The sequence below is a fragment of the Sphaerodactylus townsendi genome, linkage group LG10, assembly GCF_021028975.2.
Source record: "Sphaerodactylus townsendi isolate TG3544 linkage group LG10, MPM_Stown_v2.3, whole genome shotgun sequence".
NCBI classification, from domain to species: Eukaryota; Metazoa; Chordata; class Lepidosauria; order Squamata; family Sphaerodactylidae; genus Sphaerodactylus; species Sphaerodactylus townsendi.
Window position 1 is genome coordinate 75,730,145 of NC_059434.1, and position 20,209 is coordinate 75,750,353.

At 44.3% G+C, this 20,209-nt stretch overlaps 1 protein-coding gene across 2 annotated transcripts in view; it reads right to left on the reverse strand.

Moving 5' to 3' along the window:
* LOC125439822 (AF4/FMR2 family member 1-like) overlaps positions 1-20,209 on the reverse strand; it is a 118,748-nt gene that overhangs the window by 38,559 nt on the left and 59,980 nt on the right. For both annotated transcript variants that reach the window (XM_048509087.1, XM_048509088.1), the window contains 2 exons: positions 8,872-8,992; positions 6,755-7,663 (listed from right to left, as the gene is read on the reverse strand). In XM_048509087.1, the coding sequence (XP_048365044.1) occupies positions 6,755-7,663; positions 8,872-8,992 (1,030 nt within the window). The remainder of the gene's footprint in view (positions 1-6,754; positions 7,664-8,871; positions 8,993-20,209) is intronic.

A 20,209-nucleotide genomic window follows, 5' to 3' on the forward strand; every position in this document is an offset into this window, starting at 1 on the left:
ACCAGATAAGCCTCCGCCACTCAGGTGGAGGAGTGGGAAATCGAACCCAGTTCTCCAGATTAGAATCCACCTGCTCTTAACTCGCACACCACGCTGGCTCTCTACAACAACTTTTCTTTATACAAATAAAAGATCAAATATATAGGAAAACTGATGGAAAAAATCAACAGAGGCACCAATGTCATGGGGAATCACTGCCAGGCTTATTTGGGCATATACACCACAACCAGGAGACTGCCTGCATTATTTTTGTGCCATTCAGTTCAAGCCAATTACCAAGACGAATTACTTCCTAAAGTGTACTGCAATAAGGGAAATAAGCCTTTTTTTCATTTCTTTTACATCTGCCGTCAAGTCCAAGATGACTTTCAAGGCAAGAAACCAGAAGATGGTTTGCTATATTTCTGGGATTATTTGTCACTCACTAAGACTCATACCGGTCCGTCCTCCAACCTTCACGGTTGCTGACATCACTGCTTCATGAAGTGGTTTTCCTGTCATCTCTTCTAAGTGGTGCTCAAGTTCTTTCCTGCTGGTTCTTAAGTCTTTTTCCCCCTTCCTCCTTTCCAGTCAGTGCAAATTTCCTTTTACACATGAAGGATCAACAGCTTCTCACAAAGTATTCTAATCCGCTGCCATGTCAAACTGTGCCCAGTAACAAAAATCAAGGCCAAGTTTTTAAAAAGCTAGATTAAAAAAAAATCTTCCCTTGTTACCTGGGATTGCCAGATGGTCCTAAATTAAAGAAACACCTTTATTCAAGAAAATTACAATTCAGTGGAAAGGAATCCCATGTCTGAGAACAAACGACCACCGAAAGCACTACAAAACTATACTGTGGAACAAGTCTCTCTTTCTTTGCATTTCTATCTGATTCATACTCACAAGCTCAGTTTCCAAGAACAGAAGTATCTCAGCATGACAATCTTTGTAACCAGAAAACACTCTCTATTTCCACTTACCTATAGAGACTCTACTCTATTAACTTGAAATTACAGCCACCCCCCAGCATACATGGAGAGTTTAACCCTTCAACATATGTATGGTTTTACCAACTGAAACGGGCGCACACACACACCGTGCTAGAATCGTTATAATTGACCCTTTAAGAAAAGCAAACCAAAACAACAACTAGAAGGCAGCAAGTTCCAATGAGGGAAAAAAATGTGGGTCTAAACCCCCCCCCCCCCCCCCCGGCTCCAATCTGAAGTTTTAAAAAATCTGGTAGTTTTTAAAAAGATGCTTAGATGACTTCCCAATTCAGAACTCAGCTCAGTTTGATTTGACACTAAAAGTGCAGTCTAGTTTCTTGCCCCAAACTAGGATTTTGTGACCATACGCAGTGGCGTAGGAGGTTAAGAGCTCGTGTATCTAATCTGGGAGAACTGGGTTTGATTCTTATCTGGGGAATTCAGATTAGCCTGTACACTCCCACACACGCCAGCTGGGTGACCTTGGGCTAGTCACAGCTTCTCGGAGCTCTCTCAGCCCCACCTACCTCACAGGGTGTTTATTGTGAGGGGGGAAGGGCAAGGAGATTGTAAGCCCCTTTGAGTCTCCTACAGGAGAGAAAGAGGGTATATAAATCCAAACTCTTCCTCTTCTTCCTCTTCTTCTTCATCATCTTCATATTTTGTCATTTAGGTTATTCTTAGCAAAAGGTACTTCACAGCTTGTTTTGGATCTCGCTATAATCCAACATGCCTATTTACTTTCTATGACAACAGATGCATACAAAGTGGTTCAGCATTTCCACATGAACACATGAAGCTGCCATATACTGAGTTAAGACATTGGCCTAGCAAGGTGTACTATGTGCTCCGACTGGCTATCCACGGTCTCAGGCAGAGGCCTTTCACACCACCACAGACACGATTTTATTTGTTGACTGGAAATGCCATGTATTGAACCCTGGGGCAGCCACAAGCAACTCAGATTATCTCACTGAGCAATGGCCCTACCTCCAAAGAGGTGTGCATGCATGCATGAGCGCATACCCTCTGGACAACACAGGCAGCCGCCAGAAACATTCCGTGAAACCCAACAATAAAAGGCATACACTGTACTCTAGGAACACAGCAAATGTTTTCAAAAGGTCACAGCTGTTATTCTCTTACCAGAATTGGTAATTGAGGAGACCTGAGGTTTACAGTTCTATCAAGACAATAAATCTGAAAGTGCCACATTCTATAATTTGCAAATAAACCCTGCAAGCTCAATTCAAAAGCAAGTTTTTTTTTAAAAAAAAAACACACACACACATTAATTAAAAATGACTATATTTTGTTAAGTGATGTTAAGGGGAAAAAACCTAAAGGTACAACCTAATGGCACAAATCCCAGTTTTCACCTTAGCCCAATATAGAAAAATGTATAAAATACTGGAACAAGCAATAAGGTTGGTTTTTTAAAAGAAAAATACTAAGGCTGATTCCACATGGGCCATAAACAGCAGTGTGAAAACAGTGTGAAAATGGTGTAAAAGGGTTTTAAATGGTGTAAAAAGGTTTATACTGTTTTCACACCGTTTTCACACTGCTGTTTTTGGCCCATGCGGAATCAGCCTTTATATAGAAGAAACATTTAAAATTGTTTGTGTAACACAAAGTAGAGATGCAGCAGAACCACCCAAGAGTTTAACTTTAGCTGGATTCTGTTTTACTAATTGTTTCAGCAACCAATTATGAATGATGGAAGACTCAAAGTTCTGGCTTTGGAGTCCATCACAACAGGAAGTAAAACACAAAAGGTTCCCTGGAGACACACTGAACAAGTCGATAAGCGGCTAGCTAGGAGCCTCTGGTCCAGTAAGTGCTCTCTACACAACTGCCAAGAGCCACTTCCAAATTCAGGAAAAGGAATACATATGCTAAGCAACTCCATTGCGCTGAAGATTTTCAAAAGAAGAAAATGATTTTAAACTGCCACATGGACTCCAGTCACAAGCAGCATAACTCCTCTGCTGACTTCAAACTGGTCTTGCCAAAAGCGTCCCACAGCAAGCACACACACAGAAGCATGGATCTGGGAAATTTCATTCAGATCTGATATAACCACAGATCCCCTCCCCATGAATTTATAAAAGCATACTGTGTTTCTCCGAAAATAAGACAGTGTCTTATATTAATTTTTGCTCCCAAAGATGCGCTATGTCTTATTTTCAGGGGATGTCTTATTTTTCCGCTCCACAGCTGCATGCTCTGGTGTTCTGTTCGACGGTCATGCTTCCAAACAAAAACTTTGCTATGTCTTACTTTCGGGGGATGTTTTATGTTTAGCACTTCAGCAAAACCTCTACTAGGTCTTATTCTCAGGGATGTCTTATTTTAGGAGAAACAGGGTACGGTGGAACCTCGGTTTTCGTTGGTAATCCATCCGAAAGGAATCGATGATAACTGAAACCGATGAAAACCGAGGCAAACTTTTCCATAGGAATCAATGTAAATCCAATTAATCCGTTCTGGGCACCTTGTAAAACATACCAAAAACACATTTTTGGTGAATAAACATAGCGGTGCTTTAATGCTGAAAACAAAGTAAACAAACAATAACATCTAGGACCAGCTTCGGAGCCAGTGGACCAATGTCTCACCAGAAAGCTGTCCAAAGAGGTCTGTTTCTGATGCCTCTTTAAGATTTGTCTGAAATGGGGCAAGACATTGTCATTAAACAAGTTGCAGACACGGCCTGCAACAGCTTTGTCTGGGTGATTTTTCTCCACAAACCCCTGCACCTTACTGCAAATCGATGAAAACCGAGACAAAATTTTCACTGAAAAAATCAATGAAAACCGAAACCGATGAAAACCGAAGGCAATGACAATTGAGGTTCCACTGTATTTAGAAACCTCCATGCTTCTTACTGTGAAGCTGAGAAGAGGAAGAGGAAGAAGAAGAAGAGGAAAAGGAGTAGTTTAGGATTTATACCGCCTTTTTTTCCTCTAAGAAGACTCAAGGTGGCTTACAAGCTCCTTTCCCCACAACGGACATCTTGTGAGGCAGGTGAGGCTGAGAGAGTTCCAAATCCACTCGTGAGTAATATCATTAGTCTGTATCTGTGGCTCTCCAGATAGCGAGCGAACTGGTAATTCCTATCAGCCCCTGCCAGCATGACCAATTGGCCATGCTGGGAGAGGCTGATGGGAATTGTAGTTCATGAACATCTGGAGAGCCGCAGGTTGCAGACTCCTGACTAGCAGGAATGTAGGAGTGTAAAAACACATCTGGTTCACCAGATAAGCTCCAGCCACTCAGGTGGAGGAGTGGGGAATCAAACCTGGTTCTCCAGATTAGAATCCATCAGCTATTAACCACTACACCACATTGGAAAAGGAAGGGACATTTGTCCCAATACACAGAGGAAGTGAATGCACGAATGATAAATTCCATATCTGCAACGCTCGGTTAGGGTCAGGGCCTGTAGCCTTTCCCATACTCCTAGAAATGGCAGCAAACTGTCCTGATGCAAAGTTAAGGCTGTGCAAGATGTCAGCAGCCAAAAAAATAAATAGATCAGGACTCTCAACCCTGCCTTCTCTCATATTTGTACATTTGAAAATGCCAGATCTCTGTTGGCAAAGGCAAACTGGAACAATGCTGCCTGTATCCCAGCAAACCACTGGAGAGATATTGGATCTCTCACTCATTGTAAAAGTATTCCAGAATGACGCAAAACGTGTCTCTCATCCAAATTCAAACGTTGTCCAAAGAAGCAGCTTTGCAACAGGCCTCGTGAGCAACATCTAAATTTGACTAGGGGGTGAGGTGGGGCGTTTCACTCTATGCCAACTAAAACAGTAGAAGTTAAAGACAACAGGATTTGGAACAGTAGAAAGATTTGTACTGATTTACTGGTAGGTAGTCAAAGTGAGTCATTGCATAGTTATCCGCCCCAGATTAATTGGCTCTGGAGTAAAGCCGTTTTTCCGCCGTTCAAATGGAAAGGCTTAACTTGTCAAAGTTGCCATGAGCATAAGCCATCTGCAATTAATTCACAGCTGTAGGTGACACACAAGTATTGCACATTCAATTAGCCAGGAACCATTTGATAGAAGGGCTGATGTCAGGAGCGAGGGAGAGAAAGACTTTTGCTTGCAGCTGTCAAACACAGGGGAGAGAAACACTGCAATGTTTATATCAAGGCTTAACAAACCTCTCAAGCCTCTTGATACACCTCAGACTAACATATTGCCTTGCTAGGATGGGGCTGAGAGGTGGATAATGACTTGTACAAAACGATGGTACACAGAAGGTGCACAGATTTCTCCATGGTTATCTCTGCTCCAGAAATCCCTTCCAAACCTATGGAAAGATAATTTCTGGGAACAGAGCCTAGGTCACAGGTCTGCAACCTGCGGCTCTCCAGATGTTCATGGACTACAATTTCCATCAGCCCCTGCCAGCATGGCCAATTGGCTGATGGAAATTGTAGTCCATGAACATCTGGAGAGCCACAGGTTGCAGACCCCTGGCCTAGGTGGAAGAATGACTCAAAGGTCTGCAGTAAGGAAGGTAACTTTACCCCCTTTCTCGTTGTAGCCTGTTAAACGCCATGGGCTGTTCTCTCCTTATGGTTCCTGCAATTCCAGCTTTTTTTCTGAAGTTGAAAGGGACTGCAAGCAGAGGCGGAGTGCTCACGGGGACATGTGGGGTCACATCAAAGGAGTACAGGGGCAAAATGGTGCCTGCAGGCCGCCCCTCCCCCACTTACATTAGTTTAAAGCAGCCTGGTGGGAACTACACTTCCTGGTGTAGAAAAAGCAGAATGGTGGGAACTACACTTCCCAGGAGACCTTGGGGGCCCGAACTCCTGGGAGTGCGGACCAACAAGCGGAACCCTTTAACCCCCTTTAAGACCTAGGCTCAAAATTTGGATCTAAGACTACATCACGATTTTCAATGACGTCAATAGCCATGAGTGCCTGATTAAAATCTAGGCTGTTTTCCCTAGTTTCCCTGTAGAGGTATGACCTAGCTATGCTCATGCCCTAGTCCCGTGGTGGCGAACCTATGGCACTCCAGATGTTCACGAACTACAATCCCCATCAGCCCCTGACAGCATGGCCAATTGGCTATGCTGGAAAGGACTGATGGGAATTGTAGTCCATGAACATCTGGAGTGCCATAGATGCGCCATTACTGCCCTAGTTACATCTAGACTATTGCAATGCGCTCTGTGTGGGGCTTTCCTTTGTAGAGTCTCCAACAGCAGAAACTGCTGGAGAATGTGGCAGGCTCATTTCCGATACAGGCCAGAGGGATGAAGGATATTATGAAAATCCTTTCCCAACTGCACAAGTTGTCCATGTGAACCCCGATCCAATTAAAAGTCTCAATTCTGATCTCTAGATTCTGTGCCCAGGATGCTTGGAGTAAAGGAAGCTCAGCAGCCCGGCAGAAAGGAATCCAGAAGCAAAGTGCACAAACCCAAGCTGTGTGCTTCTCCCCACGAGGCAGAAAAGGACTGAAGAAAGGGGTATTCCCACGCCGACAGGAAGAGGAAATTTGAGGTCATTTCCTGCCTCCCCTAGTACAGCGTGGGAAACACCCACAAGGTGCTCTCCGGCTCAGGGGAGAAGCTTTCTCAATCATGGCTCAAATGGTTCTGGAGGTGCTCCTTTTTTAACTGTATTCTGTCCACCTTAACAACCTTCAACTGATTTGTTTTAACACTCCATTAAAACATCATCATCCACAACAACAAAAATCACTTCTTGTACAAAACTAGAATGACAAGAAGGGGAGATGTGACCAACCTCAACTGGTTCAGTAGGTATTTTCAGCGTGGGCAACTTGGCCTTGGAGTTTGCTTTGATATCTGCTATTTTCCCATACGATGGTTCATGGTACTCCTCAGGTAGTGGCTTCAGCTCTGGTGACTCATCTGGCGCCTGATCTTGACCATCCATCGGCCTGACGTAGGCAGTCGGTTTTTGCTGTATTGCACTCATTGCTGATGGTAAGGAGGAGGGAAATGTCTGGGGAGGACCCTGGGAAGTGACAGCCACTGGGCCACTCAAGCCGTCGTGGCTTTTGTTTTCATGTGTTCCAGCCGTTAGGTCCTGAGAAGGGGAGCTCTTTGTCCCGTGGCTTCTATAGTTGCTGCTGCTGTGAGACCTGGAACTGACATGCTGGCTGGAATGTAGTGGAGACAGGGGTGCTATCGGGGAAGACAACGTGGACAGCAACGGGGAAAGCTCCGATAGGGAAGCCTGCAGCTCTTTGGCAATTTCCTCGTCAATGCGTTTTTCACTTTTCTTCGGGCACATCCTACTTTGGATCTCTTGAATTTTACGACTCTGCTCAGGAGCTTGCTTCTGGCTGTTGGACAACTCACCACCTTGTGTTTGCAAATCGGAGGTCGCTTCTATCCTTGAGTGAAGTTTCTGGTGGTGAGCAGAGCAACCCACAGAAGGGGCACCTGAAGCAAAGGGTCCCAAGGGCTTGTGGTAGCGGATGCTGCTCTGGAATGAGGAGGGTAACATATCGTTGGTCTTTTCGGGGAAGAGTGGGCAATATGGTTGGCGCTGAGGGATCAGAGGCACGACACTCGTGGGGATCCCTATGAAATCCTGGTGCAATTTGGTGGTGATGAATTCTTTTATCTCTTCATAATTGCCCAACATGTTCTGAATTCGGCTGGACAGCTCATCCGCTTTGTTAATCTAAGAAAAGAGAGAGAAGAGACAGAGAAGCTGAAAAGAGACAGAGAAACTCAAACTGAGACTATCATTTATAAATGCTGACATTGGCTAACGGATCTCACTGATCTAGCAACAAAAATTCTTGACCCAAGTTCTTGAGGAAACAGGGGAACCACCAGATTGGCTGTGGCCTCCTGCACTCTGATTGTCCAAGTAACTGTATAATGCAGGGGGGGAGGGAGCTTAATTCCCTGTAAGAAGAATTTCAGAGGTTTTTTGATCTTGAACATTCCTGCTGTTAAGTTCCATCTGCCTTAAAAGAGTGTGAAAAACTAAACATCTCAGAGGGAATTAGTCAAAGTGTGGGACTTATCAGCCTGAGTGCTGGGTGAAAGCAAACATACACAGACAAAGTATACTGGTGGAAGGGTTTCCCGAGGGCCAAGCTATGGGGCCATAATAAACCAGGATAGGAACATCTTCTAGTGAGAGAGGGATTCCTGTATATTGGGGTATTGGGGTTTGCTTTGGTTTACTTCAGAGAGTTTGTTTTATTTTGAGAGTTTTTCTAACTGTGATGACTGTGTGAGGCAACTATGTACCCTCACCAAGCCACTGTTAGAACCCTGTATCTGAAGAAGCCAAAAGCCAGTGCCATCTGTAAAGTTAAAGGAACTGTACAATCGGTGAAACAACTAAGAAACTGTAACATCTAAGTTGAACTGAAATTTTAAAATCTTGTTAAGTGCTGGTGGAAAAGCAAACCTTTGAACCTTTGTGCCAACCTTTTGTGTAAAGTGTTTATAAATGTATCCTACCTCCTGCCTTACTTGCCTTGTCAAAATCCATCTCCATGTTATTACTCCTCCCTTTACCATCTCCTCTATCTGTTAATAAATCTTTAATCTGTTTAAATTTCAATCTGCATGCAGTATTTATTTTAGAGTAAGGGGTGTGCCTGGAAAGAAATAAAGTCAACAGCGCCTTCACCTTCTGGGTGTGTTACAGAGTTGAGGAGAAATACTTTCAAACAAATGCTACCATTTTCTGAAGCACCTCAGTTCCTGAAGGGGCAAAGGTGGGAAAAACTGAAAGGACAAGTCAGCGAGTGGGTTTCCCGCATGAAGAAGATAAGAAGGTATGCAGCGGCGGAGAGGGATGGTCGCAGTTGGCAACCTTACATCTTCACCTTCAACCTATCATGGGATGATTATGTTTTCAACTGATACCTTATAGGGCTCGCCAAAGAGGGGAACGTTGGCTGGGAGCGACTCTCTCTCCTGGTGAGCTTCTTGACTTCTCCTCTCTTTTTCTTGAATACGGCGCAGATTTCTTTCTTCATTATACAAGCTGTCCAGAGAAGAACGGAACCAAAACAAATTAGTGTGGAGCATTTTGCTCTCTGGTACAAAACAAGTCAAGAATTGACATTAGATGTCCTTCAGATATCAAGAACCTTCAGCAGATCACGGAACTGCCTGGGTAATTAAGGTCAAGATGGGATTTGCACAGGGTAGACAGCTGCCAAACACAGTGAATAGATCCATATAAGCATGCATGGAAGGCAAATCAAAGTGATTCATACCTTTGCACTGGGAAAAGTTTGAAACGAATACTTTAATAATAATAAGAAGAGTTTGGATTTTTATCCCCCCTTTCTCTCCTGCAGGAGACTCAAAGGGCTTACAATCTCCTTGCCCTTCCCCCTCACAACAAACACCCTGTGAGGTGGGTGGGGCTGAGAGAGCTCCGAGAAGCTGTGACTAGCCCAAGGTCACCCAGCTGGCGTGTGTGGGAGTGTACAGGCTAATCTGAATTCCCCAGATAAGCCTCCACAGCTCAGGCGGCAGAGCTGGGAATCAAACCCGGTTCCTCCAGATTACATACATGAGCTCTTAACTTCCTATGCCACTGCTGCTCCTTCTGAATGTAAGAGAAGTATTCTGCAGGCTCCCCATCCTGCTATCCAACATGGTCCAGTAAATATGTGCTTATAGGGTGGCTCATGCAGTCCTGTAACTATGTTCTTTTTTTCACACATGAATTGAACAGATGAGGCACATGCAACTCCCATCCTTGTGTTTCTCAACTTGCAAGAGAGAAAGCCAGAGTAGAGCCAATGTTTCTGGTGACTGAGCCCTTGCTTCATTTCAAAGACAATCTCTGTAAAAGTTAGTCGACAGAACAATAAATTTTGCAAAATCATTATGCAATGGAGGATACTGAAGCTCTTCAGCAAGACAAGTCAGCATCTGGATAGTAAACTTCTTGGGAACCTTGAGTTTCATTTTTAAAAGTTATCTGCCCTGTTAGATATGCCCAAAGCATTGGCCAAACTTTTCAAAGTCACTCTGTGTAGCCTTGAGGACTAGGACCTTGTATTTCTAAAAGCATATGAAGGTAGAGATTGTCAGGATGCTGAATTCTGTGCCTTTTTGATGTTTGTGCAAAATTTGCACTGTGACAACTCAAAAACACCTTGATCAAATGCTGATCCAATTCTTTCTTTGAACACCTCCAAGGAAGATGATTCTGTGATCAACTAAGCGGTTTGTTCCACTGGAGAAGCACACATGTCTAATGTTTAACCCAATCTTTCTCCCCTGCAGGGATCCAGATTTAAAATTTCAGCAGAATCCAAATGACCGTCTCTAGGGCAGGCTCGAGGTTAAATGGAAAAAAAACTGTTTAAGTGCTTCTGATAGTTTTTCCTTAGCTAACTGATAAGAACAATAGTAAGGGCTATCAATGTAGACTAAAACAGTTAATCACCTGGATTGTTTTCGGAGTAAAGGGGTTTGTGCCTTTAGCATGCAAACCCAGGACACATCCATTTAATTGGCAGGCAACAGTAATTGAGTAATGCTAATGAGCTCAACTAAAATACTGATGTATCCCATAATTAGCCAAAATGTTTCCATTCCTCCCCCTTCCTTCTTAAATCTAAGAATTTTTAGATAAATTCTTAGATAAATCCTTGTTTTTGCCAAATCACAGTTATGGCGAATCCTGGTGGGGTATGCAGGGCAAGAGACATTCAGAGGTGGTTTGCCATTGCCTGCCTCCATGTCACACTCCTGGTACTCCTTGAAGGCAGGGGCGGAGCTAGGGGAACTGTGCCCGGGGCACGCCCTGTGCCCCTGCCACGCCCCCTTCCACCTCCGTCCCAGAACACCCCCGGAACGCCCCCTTGGCGCTACGCTACTGCTTGAAGGTCTACCATCCAAATACCTGTCAGGATTGACCCTGCTTTGTTTCTAAGATCTGAAGAGATCAAATCTAGGTAGATCAACCCTACAACGTATCAATTATATTTTTATTCCATTCTTCTGAGAAAAATGCATAATTTCACCTTCCTCCCTACTTTTTCCACCAAGATCCTGCCATAAACACTGCATTAAATCAATTTTCCCAAGAAATGGGGGGGGGGGATTTCACGCCTCCATTGAATTTGTAATATTGCACAGAGTCACACATCAGTAATAATGGAGGGAAAGTCACTGCCCTATTTCTGTGAAAGCACGCTTCAGAAAAGAACCCAGAGAGTTGACTTGTTCCTAACAACGGATACATGTGAACCAGAGCCATTAAACCAACTGTTGTTATTCTTTTATCAACACGGAGACATGCAATGCCAAAGAACTGCAATGTTATATAAGAAATCTGGCACAGCTTCACGGAGCCTTCACCACTAGATGCGCACCCTTCTCTCGATTCATTTATACCAGCAGTTAAAACAATTAAGCAACATAATCCACGTGGAATTGTTCCTGCAACATCGGCAGCAGTTTCAGCAAAGGAAATGGAGAAACTCCTGGTACGCTGTGCACCAATTCTACTCTGTGATTCATCCATCAAGACATTTTATTACAATATTTCATACCCCACCTTTTGATTCTTAAGAGTGGTGTGGCATTAGTTGGACTAAGATGGGGAAGGCCCATCATGTTCAAATCCCCCAGAGTGCCTTGAAGCTCTACCAGGTGACCTTGGGCCTGCTTACTTTGGGCTAACTTACCTCACAGAATTGCCACAGAATAGTGGGTCGGGTTCCTCAAGGGTGGGATACAAATCTATAGTAGGAGTCTACAACATCTGGCAAAACAGAGGACCTACTGAAAGTCTAGTACTGAAGTACTGGAAGGTTTGACCCAGGAACTGGGATGTCTCCTGTTCTGGATAAGGTTGCCCACCCGAGCCTCTTGCCCTCCCCCTAAAGCAGGGGTAGGAAACCTGCGGCTCGAGAGCCGCATGCGGCTCTTTCTGCCCTTGCACTGTGGCTCCACGAGCTGAGCTGCCGGCCCCATCCTTGCCCGCCCTGCAGGCAGCAGGGCGGGCGGGCAAACCAATTGCCCGTGGCTGGCTGGGCCATGCTGCGGGCTTCCCCTCTCACCCGCCCTGTTGGAGAGGGGCGGGCGCTTTCCCGGCAGCCGGCGAGGCTGAGCCGCCGGCTTCAGTCAAATCGCACCCCACTTACCTGCAGGCAGCAGGGTGGGCGAGCCTGTGCCAGCGGCCGGCTGGAGCGCGCATGGGCTTCCCCTCTACGCCCGCCCGTTTGAGCCAGGCGGGCGCTTGAGTGGCCGGGCCAGAGGGCTTCGAGGCTGCTGGCCTCCATCCTTGCGCTAAGCCTCTGCAGACATGGCAGGGGCAGGGCGGACCAGCGATCCATGCGCTTTCTCCAGAATGAGCGGAGTAAAAGGTAAAAAAACCCAATATATACAGTGTTATCTTTATTTTAAATGTCAAAAATTATTTGCGGCTCCAAGTGTTTTCTTTTCCCGTGGAAAACGGGTCCAAATGGCTCTTTGAGTGTTAAAGGTTCCCTACCCCTGCCCTAAAGGAACATACCCAGTGCTACCACACCCAGGTTTCTTGCAGGATAAACAGGTAGCAGCGGTGGCCACAGGAGCCTTTTATCAGATTCGGCTGAGTTAGCTGTGGCCCTTCATGGGCAGCAAAGATGTCGCCACTGTTGTACATGCCCTGGTAACATCTACATTAGATCCCTGCATTGCGCTCTATGTTGGACTGCCCTCGAAGACTGTCAGGAAGTTATAGTTGGTACTGAAAGCTGTGGCTACAATGTCCACTGGAGGAGGTCGTTGGGACCACATAACTTCAGTCTTGTACCATCTATACTGGATCCTAATTTGTTTCCAGGTGTTCACTAAAGCCCTATGCAGCTTGGAGCCAATATACATGAAAGACTGCCCACTCCCATATGAACTTACCTGATCACTCCATTTGCCTTTGGAGTCCCTACTTTGGGTAACCCTGACATCTGAGGTTTGACTGTGGCAGCCCAAGAAAGGGTCTTCTCATATGTAGCACCAAACTTTAGGAACAGTCCAGGGAAATTCATCTGTCTCCCTCAACTGTTGTCTTCCACCAGCCAGCAAAGACTTCTCCATTTATTTGTTGTTACCTGAATTCTCATTCGCCCTCCTCCTGTTGTTACCTGAATTCTTATTCGCCCTCCTCCTGTTTGTTTGTATTTTGCTTAACTGTTTTAAATAGTTTATATATTTTTCCTATTTTAAACACTTTAAGTGTTTGAATTGTTTGCGACTTTGGGCAACCTGGGTTAGATGGAAAGGCACCACAGAAATGCTTTATATTTTTTTTAAGTCAGTAAAGAAAATTTCTTAATTTAAGAGACGTTTAATTAAACACTACTGAAGAGCCAGCAATGCAAAATCCTAGCCAATAAAACCAGCAGAAGCCAAGGAGGCAAAGAATAGCAAACTATTTGCAGAAAGACCATGAGGGAAAAACAAAAGATTCCTTCCCCTGCCCCAAAAGCCACCTTTACCCAAACGACTAGGAGTCATCATTGAAGAATTTCAAAGTTCTGATGTTCTCATTTTGTAGTCGCATGGTTCTATGTGATCATTCATCTCACCTCCAGTGGCAAAGGGAGCATAGAGCAGAGGCTCCAGTGAAGGGCTCAAAACACAAGCTGGTTCAGACAGGAGAAGGTACATGTGCACGGCACAGAACACATTCCATTCCCTCACCATTTGCAGTTCTGGGAAGAGAGTCTGCAACTACACACCCTTTGAATGTGCACCCCAGCATGATTCTCATAATTGAGAAACCACATACCAGTACTTGAAAAACCTACACACGACCACTTTTCTTGTGCAATGTGGTGCCGTCACCTGTGCAAAGAGGGCTACACCATATCAAACAGGCTCTCAAGATACATAGAAAAGCTCAAGGGAGAGACATGCCCTTGCAACAGGGGGGTCATTAATCTTTTCTGGGTTGCTCCAGTTTTATTGTATGTGGAGCCAAAGCAGATGGTTATTCCTACTTAAAGGCTGAAATCCAACTCCTCAAACCAACCGTGGTGTTGATGAAGTGAGATTCCGCTTGAGTTAAGAATGTCAGGAATTTTAAATTAATAACCAAATGAATGGAAATATGGCCTTAGGGAAAGTACATTGCTTGTTTTTGTTGGCGGATTCAGGACTGTAGCTTGCTTCATGGTAGAGACAGTAAAATCAAACAAAAATGTTATTATAGAATGGATAGTTTCTCTGGTGCATGGTGTGGGTTGGTTTAATCCATCAGCTTCTCTTATTGAGCACTCTGAATAGGGCTGTTCATTTTTTTCCATCACTGTGGGGGTTTCGTCTAATGCTAACAGAAAAATACCTAACCCCAGGATACCTTAATAATTAGAAATGTGTCTATTACATTTTTTTATCCTTCTTTCCTTCAAGGAGTACAATTTTACCATTCCCTGTAGGTTATCCTTACAATCTTGTGAGATGCTTTAGCTAAAAAAGAAACCACTAGTATAAGTCGAGATCACTCAGTGAACTGTATGGCTTACCACAGCATCGAACCCAGATCTCGTCAGTCTCAACCCACCACTGTAACCAAAACGGTAGGGTCCCAAACGTGCAAAGATCATATGTCTACTTATTTTAGAAAATGTACATGCTCTCTACAGAGACTTGCTCACGGTAAATAATACGATAACATTTTGAAATGTTCTCTTTTCAGTTTGAAATAAAATGGCATATATTTTCAACATGGCTTTAGGCCAGTGATTTTCAACCAGAATTCCGTGTTACCCTGGGGTACTGTGAACATGTTCCAGGGGTACCGTGGCAATGCTAACCCCACCCCCCTCACTTTTGTGGTGTCTCCTGCCGGCGCCAGCAAGGACATGGAGCTGGCTCAGGGCAGGGCCTGCCACAAGGTCAGCAGCCACCCCCCCCCTGCTACCCTTCACCCTGGGAGGGGAAGGTGGGGTGTGTGGCAAGCAGGGGCAATGGGAGGGGAAGGTGAAGGGTGGCGGCAGGGTTACCGTGAGATATGAAGAGTGAGGTCAAGGGTACCGTGACATCAAAAAGGTTGGTAAACACTGCTTTAGGCAAAAGGCTAAATGGTGCCTTGTTCCAGCATTTAACTAGGGTCTGGGACCCTTGTATCTGTGAGATCGTCTCACCCGATAAACCCCCTAAAAGAGCACTTCACACATCAAGAGACAATGTACTAATGGTCCCTGGCCCCAAAGTTATTCGGCGGTCCTCAATCAGAGTCAGAGCCTTTTTGGTGCTAGGCTTGGCCTGGTAAAAAATCTCTTTCTTCTGATGCAATTCCACAGAGCCTGTAAGACAGAGCTGTTCCTCAGGTCTATGGTTAAAGGCAATCTGTAGGATAAACATTGTTTGATCTTTCTATACTTAAATGTCCTCCACAAGGACTACCATGTGCTAATTCCATCTACTGCAATCTATACATAGGAACCAGAAGTTGTTTTTGAGTTTCCCTCACAAAAGAAAAGTGTCTTCTCATAGATAATATATGTAATGATCTATCAGCTGGTCTTTCTCCTGGTTTCTGGACTTTAAAAACTGGTTTTATGGGCTGCTTCGAACACAGGTTTCAAAGAATTATCACATCTCTGTCCTTGTATAAAACCTGTAATTTGTAACATTTCTGTCTTTTCCAGCCTAAACTCTGAGTTCTGAGTTATACCTGATTCTGTCGCTGTAGAACTGGCTCCTTCCTCCTGAGTTAAAGACTTAGGGCACTTTCGCACATGCAGAATAATGCACTTTAACAATTGTTTGAAAGTGGATTTTGCTATTTCGCACAGTGAAATCCAGCTGCAAAGTGCATTGAAAGTGGATTGAAAGTGCATTATTCTGCATGTGCGAACGTGCCTTCAGTCTTCATGATAACCGGCCTCTTGGCCTGTGTGCAAATGACTACTGGTATGAAGATTTTCGGTCAGGGTTCCATAAATCATCTCATCCCTTATAGCAAATAGGCATTAGGGCTTGAAAAACCTGAAAACAAAGTCCTTGCGCCCAACACAGAACATGATCGATGATGTCCAACCTTTCACAAGTTTGTTCCTCCTACTCACTGCAGACACATGGACTGATAGATGCCTTGAGTCAAGAGGAAAGGTATATAAAATATAAGCACAAGCATCCTAAAATTCTCCCATAAAAATGCTTTCTGTAGGTTCACATTCTGCTTCTCCAGTCACCATCTTAGCACAGCAATTTTGTGTTCGTGTCCAAAAGGTTTCTTCTCCAGGGACCTTCCACTCTTCTCCGTTCCCCCTTTCACCACCAGCCCTTTCCAATTATTCCGTTTTGAAGAAATATGGAAAGAGGAAGAAAAGCAAACTGATTTCCAAGTGATGACATCAATCCCTACAGCTCTGTAAAAAGGGAGAACACACACACAGGCTCTGGAATCAACTTGTTGGAGTGAGCATTCATGCACGTTGAGGGCCTCAAGCAAATTAGTCATGCATTAGTGTTCCATGCCACTCATTGCTGCCATGGCAACTGAAAGTCCAGACGATTGGCTAGACGCAGCTGACTGTCCATTTACCACCTGGAGAGGCCATTTGCTTTACAGTTTCTAAATGAAAATGCTTTGCTAATGAAGAACAGCTCCCCCCACCCGCCCCACCATTCTAACCCATGAACACTGTTTAATTTGAAAGCCAGCAAATCATTTTGGCAGACAAGGCTATTCTAAAGAGAGGCATCATTTGGTTAAGTGCTCTGCTGGCCTAGTAATTGCTGTATCTACTAGGCTTGAACAAAACCAAAAAAAAAAATTCAGTAAAATTTGGGTTCAGGGTTTTTTTTTGCTTTAAAATTATTGGTAAAGCTGAAAAACCCGAATAGTTATGTTGGGAAACCCAAATATATTTGGGTTCATTTTACTCTATGGGGAATTGGGGGGGGTCGGGTCTGTTTTCAAGACAGCGTTATCAAACTGGCAAGGTGGCTTCAGTAGACTCTCTTGAGAAGAGCACCCAAGGTTGGTGAAGTTTGGTTCAGGGGGTCCAATGCTATGGACCCCCAAAGGGAATGCCCCATTTCCCATTAGAAGATAAGTAAACATAGCAGCTTTCTTTCCCCTTCCGCCTCCTCTCTGCAAAGGTCCTAACAATGCAAGGAGCTCAGCTCCCTGCAAAAATTCATGACAGCCATTGGCTGACAGAATCTCCAGAGAACTCTTCCATTTGCCGGTGAGAATGCCTCCCTGTTGCCCTGGAAACCACATGGAGAAGAGGGCAGGAGACAATTCAGCTATGGCCTTCAGCAATGAAGGGGGGGGGGGGGATTTAAACAGTCAGTCCACCAGTTAGCCCACCAGAGACCCAGCCAAGGTAAGCTGAGAGGAAGAGATTGAAAGAGAGTCTCCATTTTTTTTTTACAATTTTGTTCTAGCTTTTTAACAGGGTTTGCCAGAGATTACACGTGGACACACCCTTTAAACTTTAAATAGCTAAAACCCGATAACCCGAATACCTATTCAGGTTGTTGGGTTTTTCACTATTTGACTTGGGAATTTTCCAGTGTTTTGGTGTTTGATTATTCAAGTTTACCAAATCACCAGGTCTAGTATCCACCACCAATGTGTCTGTGACTCTGCTTACTTTTAAATCTTTTTTTTAACTGAATTTTCAGCTGGTTCAAGCCTGGAATGTCAGCATATTAGAAAAAGCACTGTTTCTTTTTCCCACCCAGAAAAACTACAGCTCCCCCATTTTAAGTATGTTAATTGCATACATTTCTTTAAAATTTTAATTTGTATTTGTGTGTGTGTGTGTGTGTACACGTTCCTTGCATACATTTCTTTAAAAATCTAGTGTGTGTGTATAAAGTGCTGTCAAGTTGCAGCCAACCTAAGGCAACTTATAGAGTTTTAAGGAAAGAGATTGAGGTGGTTTGCCAATTCCTTCCTCTGCATGGTGATCCTGGTATTCGTTGGTGGTCTCCCATCCAAGTACTATCCAGGGATGACCCTGTTTAGCTTCTGAGATCTGACTAGATCAGACTAGCCTCGGCCAACAAGGTCAGCACTCACTGAGTGGAGATTTTTGTCAGATCTCAGAAGCTAAGCAGAGTAAGTCCAAGTTAGTATATGGATTGGAAATCACCAAGGAGTAAGCCATGACAAACTACCTCTGAACATCTCTAGCTTTGAAAACCCTACACCTTTAAAGACTGGTGGTGGTTGAAAGTGTCATCAAGTCACCACTGACCTATGGTAACCCTGTAGGGCCTAGGTCAGTGATGACTTGATGACACTTTCTACCACCACTGGTCTTTAAAGGTGCCACTGGTAAAAACCACAGAGCTTCTAGAAATGCCTGGAGCTACCCTTTGTCATTTCCATAACAACTTCGGAAAGAACAAGAGTCTGCATTTTTAAGAAGTTTTCTCCCATGACGCTCCACCTTCGCCACAACTCCTCCAACTGCCGGAGGGAGAAGAGGTGAATGGGTTACAACCCTCAGGGAGAAAATCTGGTTAGTAATAGAGCACCTGCTTTGCATACAAAAGATTCTACTTTCCATTCCTGGCATCTCTGGTTACAGCAAATCAAGCAGCAGGTAAAAGAAAAGATTTATCTCTGCCTGATCCTACGACACCTGTTGCTAATACATAGGGCATTTTCGCACATGCAGAATAATGCACTTTCAATCCACTTCCAATGTACTTTGCAGCTGTATTTCACTGTGCAAAATAGCAAAATTCACTTGCAAACAATTGTTAAAGTGCATTGAGAGTGGATTGAAAGTGGATTATTCTGCATGTGCAAAAGTATACGTAGACGGACTAATAAAATACTTAAAATTGATTGATGCTTTGATTTGGTTTATACTTCATACACTCACATAAACATATGAACGTTTTCATGACCAAAAAGACGTATGGTTATTTGAAATGCTGCAAAAAAAAGGAGCTACCAATAATTTTCCCACTAGAACCGAATACCCAGATTGAAATTTCTGTTCAGGTTTGCCCAGTCCATGGGCCACACAAAAGTTTTAAAATGAATTAACAAGTGGGGAACTTAATGCTCTCCAAACTAAGGGAAAGCTATCAATTTTTTTTGGTCTGGATCAGGACAGACCAGAGGGTGGAAAGAAGCTTGAACAAGAGAGAATAAAGTTTCCCCTCTGGAACATACGGCCCCTCCCTCCCTCCAAAAGATTAAGAGGAGACAATTTCCTTTTAATACAAGAGCAGGAAATCTCCAGCCTTAAGCAAGCTCTGCACACTTTTCCTGCTCCGAGAAGGGAGGGGATCAGGTTTCTGAAGTTCAAGCAAAGGTGGAGCTTTCTCGCTTTATGTCCTCCCCCCCCCTCCGCTTTTCTTTCATGAAAAGCCATTTTTTTAAATTACCATTTGCATTTATCATTTTAGTCATACAGAAGAACCCTGTTCAGCTTCTCATTGAAATCTTGGTGGGAATTTTTTTTTTTAACTAGAAGTCCGCATTCAAAGCTTTGCCTCGTAATCTGACATGAAATATTCTGTAGCGGGTCGGTGAGGAGCACACTCAGTGGTGGGATCCAGCAGGTTCTCACAGGTTCCCGAGAGTAGGTTACTAATTATTTGTGTGTGTCGGGAGGGGGTTACTAATTGGTGATTTTGCCACATGGTTTTTGCCTTAGTTGCGCCCCTCCTCTCAGTAGTAGCGCGCAGAACTTGAAGCAGTCTAGCAGGAGGGGCACCGGCGTGCGTGGCAGCCTGCGCCTGTGTGCATTCGTTTCCCGCCCAAGGACCGGCGCAGCGGCTGCGTCCTTGCCACAGCCCTGCCCAGGAATGCCCGGCTGCGCCCCCGTCGTGCCCCGCCCAGCCCCATTGGCGCTATGCCACAGTTTGAATCCCACCACCATGGGAACCTGTTACTAAAATTTTTGGATCTCACCACTGAGCACACTTCAGCCCTTTTGCACGCACCCACTAATTTGCACGCTTTGCACGCACCCACTAATTTGACCAACAACACACATCACTTCCTGCCCTTAATCCTGGTAGAAGGTGCTTCAATGGAAAGTCTGACAATTTTTACCACAGCAGTTGCATCGCTTCCAAGTACTATATAGCTGACTTTCCTGTTGTTGATTTGTTGTTGTGGTGGTGGTTGTTATTGTTGTTGTTAATTAGACTTTTATACCACTCACCCCCAAAGGGCTCTGGGCGGTGTACAACATAAACAACGTAACATAACTAAACAGAAGAGCACTTTCATAATTTAAATATAAATACAATATAAATATAG